This window comes from Phlebotomus papatasi, chromosome 3 (genome assembly GCF_024763615.1).
Source record: "Phlebotomus papatasi isolate M1 chromosome 3, Ppap_2.1, whole genome shotgun sequence".
Taxonomy (NCBI): Eukaryota; Metazoa; Arthropoda; class Insecta; order Diptera; family Psychodidae; genus Phlebotomus; species Phlebotomus papatasi.
This window is the reverse complement of record NC_077224.1, coordinates 25798953-25808637: the sequence shown is the minus strand read 5'-3', so window position 1 is coordinate 25808637 and position 9685 is coordinate 25798953. Positions and strand designations below refer to the sequence as shown.

At 33.1% G+C, this 9685-nt stretch overlaps 1 protein-coding gene across 1 annotated transcript in view; it reads right to left on the bottom strand.

Annotated features, from left to right (window-relative positions):
* Positions 1 to 4258: 4258 nt before the first annotated feature.
* Positions 4259 to 9685, bottom strand: part of LOC129807356 (ATP-binding cassette sub-family D member 3) — a 36177-nt gene continuing 30750 nt past the window's right edge. The window contains exons 7-8 of the mRNA XM_055856574.1: positions 5102 to 5276; positions 4259 to 5032 (exon numbers count right to left, since the gene is read on the bottom strand). Of these exons, the coding sequence (XP_055712549.1) occupies positions 4619 to 5032; positions 5102 to 5276 (589 nt within the window). The 3' untranslated portion in view covers positions 4259 to 4618. The remainder of the gene's footprint in view (positions 5033 to 5101; positions 5277 to 9685) is intronic.

Sequence of the window (9685 nt, the reverse complement as noted above, 5' to 3'; positions counted from 1 at the left end):
GTTTCTTGAAAGTATTTCTGGGCTTTTAGAAACATTTACGACTTTGTCAGGAATTTTTCCGTGTTTCTAAAAACATTTCCGTATTTCTTAAATGCGTTTCCTCATTATTAAAAATATTTCCATGTTTCTTCTTAAACGTGTTTCTGCGTTTCTAGAAAAATTTCTGACTTTCAGGAGTTTTTTTTTGCGTTCCTAGAAATATTTCCATGTATCTTGAAAACGTTTCTGGGCTTTAGCTTTAGAAACATTTATGACTTTTCTCTAGAAGCTTTTGCGCGTTTCTAGAAACATTTTCGTGTTTCTTGGATGCGTTTCTTTCCTAAAAACACTTCCAAGTTTATAAAAAGCGTTTTCGGGATTTTAGAAACATTAACGACTTTTCAGGAGATTTTCCGAGTTCTTAGACATATTTTCGCGTTTCTTCGTTCTTAGAAACACTTCCATGTTTCTTGAATGAGTTTCTTATTTCTTTGAAACACTTCCATGTTTTTTGAATGACTTTCTTATTTCTTTGAAACACTTCCATGTATCTTGAAAGTTTCTGAGCTTTTAGAAACATTTACGAATTTGTCAGGAATTTTTCCGTGTTTCTAAAAACATTTCCGTATTTATTAAATGCGTTACCTCATTATTAAAAATATTTCCATGTTTCTTCTTAAATGTGTTCCCGCGTTTCTAGAAAAATTTCTGACTTTCAGGAGTTTTTTTTTGTGTTCCTAGAAATATTTTCCTGTATCTTGAAAACGTTTTTGGGTTTTAGAAACATTCACGACTTTTCCAGAAGCTTTTGTGCGTTCCTAGAAACATTTTCGTGTTTCTTGTATGCGTTTCTTTCCGAAAAACACTTGCATGTTTATAGAAAGCGTTTTTGGGATTTTAGAAACAATAACGACTTTTCAAGAGATTTTCCGTGATCCTAGAAATATTTTCACATTTCATGTATGCATTTCTTCATTCTTAGAAACACTTCCATGTTTCTTGAATGTCTTTCTTCTTTCCTTGAAACGTTTCTGGGGTTTCTGGGCTTTTAGAAACATTTACGACGTTGTCAGGAATTTTTCTGGGTTTCTAAAAACATTTCCGTATTTCTTGAATGCGTTTCCTCATTATTTCAAATATTTCCATGTTTCTTCTTAAACGTGATTCCGCTTTTATAGAAAAATTTCTGACTTTCAGGAGTTTTTTTTGCGTTCCTAGAAATATTTCCATGTATCTTGAAAACGTTTCTGTGCTTTAGAAATATTTATGACTTTTCTCCAGAAGCTTTTGCGCGTTCCTAGAAACATTTTCGTGTTTCTTGGATGCATTTCTTCTTTCCTAGAAACATTTCCATGATATTGAAAGCGTTTTAGAGATTTTACAAACATTAACGACTTTTCAAAAGCTTTTCCGTTTTCCTAGAAATATTTTCGCGTTTCTTGTATGCGTTTCTTCGTTCTTAAAAACACTTTCATGTTTCTTGAATGAGTTTCTTATTTCCTTGAAACACTTGCATGTATCTTGAAAGTGTTTCTGGACTTTTAGAAACATTTGCGACTTGGTCAGGAATTCTTCCGTGTTTCTAAAAACATATCCGTATTTCTTGAATGCGTTTCGTTTCCTCATTATTAAAAAAATTTCATGTTTCTTAAACATGTTTCCGTGTTACTAGAAAAATTTCTGACTTTCAGGGTTTTTTTGCGTTCCTAGAAATATTTTCCTGTATCTTGAGAACATTTCTGGGTTTTAGAAATATTTACGACTATTCCAGAAGCTTTTGCGCGTTCCCAGAAACATTTTCGTGTTTCTTGGATGCATTTCTTCTTTCATAGACACACTTCCATGTTTGTAGAAAGCGTTTTCGGGATTTTAGAAACACTAACGTCTTATCAGGAACTTTTCCGTGTTTTTAGAAACACTTTTTGTGTATTTCACGGATTTCATGTATTCATTTTCTTGTTTTTAGAAATGTATCTATGTTTCTTGAATGCGTCTCTGCGTTTCCAGAAAAAAATCCGACTTTTTCATGAGTTTTTCCATGATCCTAGAAACATTTTCGTGTTTCTTTGACGCGTTTCTTTTCTCCTGGAAACACTTCCATGTATCTTGAAAACGTTTCTGGGTTTTAGAAACATTATTTACGTATTTTCCAGAAACCTTTCCGCGTTCCTAGAAACATTTTCGTGTTTCTTGGATGCGTTTCTTTCCTAGAAACACTTTCATGTTTCTTGAAAGCGTTTTCGGAACTTTAAAAACATTAACGACTTATCAGAAACTTTTCCGTTTTCTTAGAAATATTTTTTGTGTTTTTCTTGTATTCATTTCTCCGTGTTTGTAAATGTTCCCATGTTTCTTGAATGCGTCTATGGGTTTCTAGATAATTTTCCAACATTTTCATGAGTTTTTCCGCGTCCCTAGAAGTATTTCCATGTTTTATTTACTGCGTTTCTCCTTTCCTAGAAATTTTACCATGCTTCTTGAAAAAGTTTCTGCTTTTTAGAAACACTTACGACTTTGTCAGAAGCTTTTTGTGTACCTAAAAGCACTTCCCTGTTTCTTGAATGCGTTTCCGTGTTTCAAGAAATATTTCCAAGCTTTACTTCTTAAATGCATTCCTTCCATGTATCTTGTAAGCGTTTCTGCGTTTTTAGAAACATTTACAACTTTCAGAAACTTTCCCGCGTTCATAGAAACATTGCGTGTTTCTTGGATGCTTTCTATGTTTCTAGAATCCTTTCCATGATTCTTAAATGTATTCCCTCTTTCCTAGAAACGTATACCAGTATCTTGAGAGCATTTTTCTGACATTTTCGTATTTCTTAGATGAGTTTTCTTGCTTCTGGAAACCTTTCCTATGCTTCTTGAATGTATTTCTGTGTTTTTAGAAAGATTACAACCTTTTCAGAAGTTCTTTTTTGCGTTCATATAAAATTATCGTGTTTCTTGGATACATTTTCTGCTTTCTAGATACGTTTCAATGTTTTGTGAATACATTTCTTCGTTTCTAGAAATATTTCCGAATTCCAAATACGTTTTCGAGTTTAAAGAAACGTTTTCATTCTATTGAACACGCATTTGCCCATTTCTAGCAACATTTTCTTATTCTCTTGAATGGATTTCAGAGTTTTAGATACCATTCGGATGCTTTTCAGCGTTTCAAAGAACATTTCGTGTTTCTTAAACGTAATTTCGCGTTCAAAGTTCAAACATTTCCATGCTTATTTAGTTTTTCTAAAAAACTTCGCAAAGAACAAAATTTTGTGGGGTTAAATTTGGCCTAGTCTTTAAAATTCCATGTCATTCATATCCTTTTCGAAGTTCATCGAAATATTAGACCCTCTATTCTCTCATTTCGAAAAGAGGTTCTTTCAGAATTCGAGGTTATGTATGACCTAACCTAGAAAAATAAATTATCTCTAAGTTAAATGCAGCATACTATTTTCTTGTATAAGCCAAACATGTGCAAGATATCTAATAAATTACCGAATGCCTTAGAAATATTTTAAATTAGCAGGCTCCATTTTATTTTGAAGGTTAGAATTTAAACTTTTAGTGTTTATAAGTCTTACAGCAGTTTTCTTTTACTGTTGCGATTATTGATCAAAAATTCATCTATAACGCAATTGATGAGATTATAATTGGAAATGTTTCGAATATTTTTTAGGTTACGCTCAATATAACCTAAAATTTTACCAGTTAAATTAGAAAACCAGGCTTAACATCTTAATCAAAATTAAGAATAAATTAGATAACGAATTATTTTTGATAAATTGTGAAGGATTAAACAAATTTTTAAATTATCTTCAATAAATATTATTTCCGTCAGCTGAATACTTTTGAGGTTAGGTTGAACAAATGCTTAGTAAATATCTTACCACAGAAATCCTTTGTGAGCAAACAAATGAATCAGGAAAATTTATTCAGAATAAAATTAATGAACTTTGTAAGATTTTGATAGACAATTATTTATGGTGGAAGAAGTGAAGTTATTTTGTAAACAACAAATTGTACATAACCTCAACATTTGCCTAAAAAATGAAAAAAATTTCATTGCACTGCTACTTATTAGATTTTTGAAAATTGATAACCTAAAAAATTGTAAAATATTTGAAAATTTAAGTTTGACTTTGATGGGTCCTGAAAGTTTGGGAAAATCCAGGGGATTTCTCAAAATATAATTTCCTTAACGAAGGGCTAGGTTTTCTCAAAGAAAACGTATTTTTTTGCTTCAAATTCGAAGTTTTCACATTTTGTGAAACTATTTTATAAAAAAAAACACTAAAGTATATTTAAATTTTTAATTTCGTACTATTTATTTAAATAAGATGATCGAAAGCTTTTGAGGAAGATCAGGAAAGACATTTTTCCAGATTGCAAGGAATTTCTTGATTCCTCGAAAAAAAGTGAGGTTAAGTAAGGTTATGTTTCAGCTTCATTACATTGCACTTGCACGTAATGAAACTTTATATGATGGCGTTCTATGTTAATGTGTTTCCACTATAACACTAAAATCGTGTGAAAACCACTCTCCATTCACCATTTAAAAGAAGAAAACAAGTAAAAATTGACGCAAAAGAACATTTGTCTAGAAGAAAAGGAGCGGCAGGATATTGCCGAAGGAATTTGAGGATTTGGTGCCCTAGGATCCAAATTCTTGCGTGCTGCCATCTATCTGGGCAAATTCGTACGATCCACGCCCATCGAATTGCAAATAGTACTCATGATGCTTCCACAGTGACTTCCGATGGGACACCGTGAACAGCGTGATGCCCACCTTCCGGCAGTACTGATACATACTGCCCTCCACGTCCACCGACACCGCACTCGTGCACTCATCCAGAATGGCAAACTGCGGACTATGGTAGAATAGCCTAGCCATGGCAATCCTCTGCTTCTCCCCACCCGACAGCACATCAATCCAATCCTCAATTGCATCCAGCCCCTTCTCCCTCACCTGCAGATACGACAATTGCACCAGGTCCAGGTAACTCAGGAGATCTTCATCTGATCGCCCACGTCGCAGCATCTCATCGTGCGTATGCGGATAGATGATCTGCAAGAACAACAAATGCAATCTTCTCCTAGCCAGGGAGATCCTAAAAATCCTAGCAACAGGCCTTACCTGATCCCTGAGCGTTCCAAGGGTCATGTACGGTCTCTGTGGAATGTAGAAGAGCTTTCCACGTGGAGGTTTTGTCAATTTTCCTCCCCACATCGGCCACAGCTCTCCCAAGACCCTGAACAGACTGGACTTGCCACATCCGTTAGGTCCACACACCAAAACGTTCATTCCCGACCTGGAAATTCCAGGAAAATTACATTAATCTTTCGTCTCTTTTGATACTCTTAAGAACCTAAAGGAAAATATGAATTATGCTGAAAAAACATTTTTTTTTAACTAAGGGGAAGGCTTTCAGGCTTCGCACGTACTCTGGCTTCAAATACTTCATATTTTTCCCATATTCCTTTAACGAATCTAACCTAATTTTAACTTTAATAATTTTAGATTCATTAAAGGAACATAGGAAGAAATGTAGTGTTCAGAGCATTCAGAGCCAGAGTGTGTGCGAAACCTGAATGCCTCCCCCTATTTTGAATCGAACAAACTATAACGATGTTAACGATCTTCAAATCTAGGATATTGCTGCTCGAAATCAAAGAGAGAACAGTCATATAATCCACTTTTTTTCCAATTTCTGACACGGCTAGTGGCCAAACGGTAAGAGATAGCGACTTCCGGTCTTCGACGATCCCCATAAGTCAACATTATCTAGGACAGTCTTTTTATTGCCCCCCCCCCCCCATCGCCCACTTTCTCTTCCAAAACCATGTTTTTTCGAAAACGGCTCCTGCGATTTCTTTCATTTTCGAATATGTTTTAGAGCTCACGGTGAATATTTTTGTCCTTGGATATCTGTTCGAAAAACATTTCAATATCAAATTTTCGAAGATCACAATTTAACCACTTTTTGGAGGGCCTATTTTTCAATCGATTTGCTCAAATTTGTATTTTTTTTGAAAGATATTGAAATTTCCAACCCGATTTCATCGGACTTAATCAATCAGTCATGAATCGATAGGATAGACCGGGCAGAATTAACCATATATAGTATTATATAGTGGGGTGATACAATTTTCCTTAAAAACAATATTAAGCAAACCACTATTCATTTAGACTAATTAACTCCCTTTCTTATTCATTTGTCTATGCGAAACATGTTTTTCACAAATTATAGGCACACAAAAATATCATTTGCTATATGCCCCGTTCTCCCATAAATAAATAAACCCTTAAATAAATAAATAAATAAACCCGTAAATAACTTATCTTTCTCAGATTTACTTTTTATTTGTTCGCATGCTTGTTACTCATTTTAAAACCTACTTTTCTTAAACAATTTTAACTGCTCGAATTTAGTATGGTAAAAAATCAAATTTCTGTCAGTCAAAAAATTAGATTTTGCTCAGTTAAAAAAATATAATTTTGGTCAGAAAAATATAATTTTTCGTCAGTTAAAAAAATAGATTTTGGTCTATGAAAAAATGGAATATTGATCAGTAAAAAATCACTTTTTGATCAGTCAATAAATTCGATTTCGCTCTGTTAACAAAATCAAATTTTGATCAGTTACACAATATAATTTTGGTAAAAAAATTGCTATGTGAAAAAATTGATCAGTAATTTAAATTTGATTTTAGTCTATTAAAAATCAAATTTTGATTTGCAAAAAAAATCAAATTTTTGTTAGTTAAAAAATCGATTTACGTCGGTAAAAAACCAATTTTTCGTCACTTAAAAAATCCACTCTGTTCTGTTAAAAAAATCAAATTTTGATCAATAAAAAAATCAAGTTTTGATCAGCCAAAAAAATCGAGTTTAGTCTTCTAAAAAGGAATCAAATTTTCAGCAGTAAAAACAAACTTTGATAAGAAAAACAAAATCAATTTCGGTCATTATAAAAACAGTTCTAAAAGCTGTCTATTTAAAAAAAAACAATTCAAATTGGTTTTTTTACAGACAAAAATATTTTTACTGCTTGAACTCCACGGAGAGAGCAGTATATACACAATCCCTCGATTTTGAGTTAAATGTATATTTCGACTCCTTACCTTCAAGGGTAAGGAGTTCATTTTTGGATATGTTTTGGAGATTACCCAGGCAGATAATTGACCATGTGCATTGTCTTTGGATCCAAAGACAATGCCATGTGCGAAAATACATTTGAATCATTTGAATCATTCCTAATAACGGGTTTTCAGGTTAAAAAATGCTCTAGAGGGCGCATTTATCAGGCGAATGGGATCATGTTTGGGGTCATTGGAAAGGTCTTGGAATTTCCGACAAAACTGAACCGGTAATGAACCGGTTCATAACTGATAAGTCATTTTTATTCGAAATTCAATTATATTAGTCCTAATTTATTTTGGGCAATGTTTCGAGTGATTTATAAATCTGTTCAAATCGGTTGTGAACCGGTTATGGACCGATAAGTATTGTTTGTCCGAAAATCAATTTTATTATTCTTAAAATTATTTTCTAGCATCTTTCGAGTGATTTGCAATTCGGTTTATATCATTTCAGAACCGGTAAACGATAAATGATGCGAAAGTAACTATAGATACTGATACGAAAGTTTGAGCACTTTGCAAAGTCTGAACGCTTTGCCACCTCTTTACTTCGGAATGTTTTTTTTATTCATCAATTAACTTAATCGGTAGGAAAGCGAAATGTACCCAATAAACATGCACAAAGGTAATACACGGATGGCTCTTTCTCGTAAGTTCGAGCACTCCGCAAAGCTGGAGGAAAATGCATCCCGTTTTTTGTAGGACCTAGATTAATTCCTGAGCTATTTTTTATCAAAAAAATCATGTAATTGGCCTGATTCATAAATGCTGCATTCTCGAAGGGTTATTCCACAAGCAGCAAATATTACATATATGTATTAATTTAAGATTTTTGCATAATAGTGCAAAAATTAATTGAATTCTTACAAAAAATGATCAATTTCTAATCAATTTATAACTTGTCATATTGAGATGCAACTTAAAATGCTTCGAAAAGTTATAGACAATTTTCCTATCCATTTAAATTGCAAAAAAATCCATTAAAAATTAAAGAGCTTACTAATTAGTTTACAAGTCTCAAAGTAGACTGTAAACTTTTTCTTTTCGACATTATTAGCAATTTTGTTTTTTTGATAAAATACATGAGACTTTTAAAGTCAAATAATATATAAATTTTATCAAGGTGAATTCTTTTTTAGCTGTTGACGGTCTTATAGCACAAAAACTTGGTAAGTTTATCGAGAATAATCCAAGATTCGCAAGAAAAACATGTAAAAAGATAAAATTTAGGAAATTGAAGTGTTTCTGTTTACCATAGACTGAAAAGCTACCCATTACTAGACAAAATATAACGATGATCAAACTTTTTGGGGTGTGATTGCAGCTCTCAAAGGTGAGACAGGAATTTTAAAACTATTCAATGGACAAGGTAGAAAAAAAGGTAAATTATGTCAGAGGCGAAGGCTACTAAATGTCGCTTTCCAGAACCAACATAAATTATTTATTGAATCTCATTTTCATATCTGGATAAGAAGAAGAGGCAATACATTCAAAATTTGCGAAATGCTCAAACTTGTGACTCAGATGTTATATCCCAAAAATTATTTTCATATTATTTATCTAAAATTCTAGATAAAGTTCTTGATCAGTTTAACTCATTAGATTTTTTTTTTAACTTTCCAGAAACAATTTACAACGTAGAATAATCATTTAAAAGATTGCCGAAAATAGCATAATACTACAAACGATTTTCAGACAAAAATAATTATCGATTTTTAACCGACTAGAATTGGTTCAGACTTGCTCGATATTCTAAAAGACCTTTCCAACGATTCGAAGCTTTGATTGAATTTCACTAAATTTAAAATGTGTACCAGTGCCAAAAACAAAATGTTTAAACCTTTAAGGACGATTGGGTCACCGGTGACACAAAAATTAAATTTTTCTTATGGCCATCTAAAGTCATGTTTCGCTCTAAAAATGCGGAAAAATGATTTTTTCTGACCCGCAATTTGAAACCTTCTTGTTCATAAAGGGTTAAATTTTAACTTTCTAACTTTGAAATATTTATTTTATCGAGGAAATTAAAGAATGAGATCCATTGAGACATATTCCTTTATTCGGCAAGGAGCTTCTTATAAAGAATTTGAGGTTAGGTTTGACCTAACCCAATTTTCCTAACTTTTATAAATTTTAAAATATGCATTTTTTCAAAAATTGAAAAAATATTTAAAAAAAAAAAACAGATATTTCCAAGCTTATGTTACTGCTCGAACTTCACAGAGAGAGCAGTATATAATCCCTCGATTTTTTCACCCCTCCAAAATTTCCACCTTCCACCCCCCGGAGACCACTTTTCTCAAAAAATCTTCGTGTTTCAGACGATTTCTGAAAAATGTCACGCTGTTTGTCCGTCTGTTGCCAGCTCTAGAGGCCAAACGGTAAGAGACAGCGACTTGGGACCTTCGGCCCCCCCCCATATGCCGACACAAGGATCGTTAATATGCCTCTCATTCCCCCCCCACCCCTCCCCTTCCCAACCAAATTCACGTTTTGTTTTGGGATTGCTCGAAAACGCGTCTTGCGATTTTTTTTTAAATTTTAACTGCTCGAACTCCAAGAGAGAGCAGTTTTAACA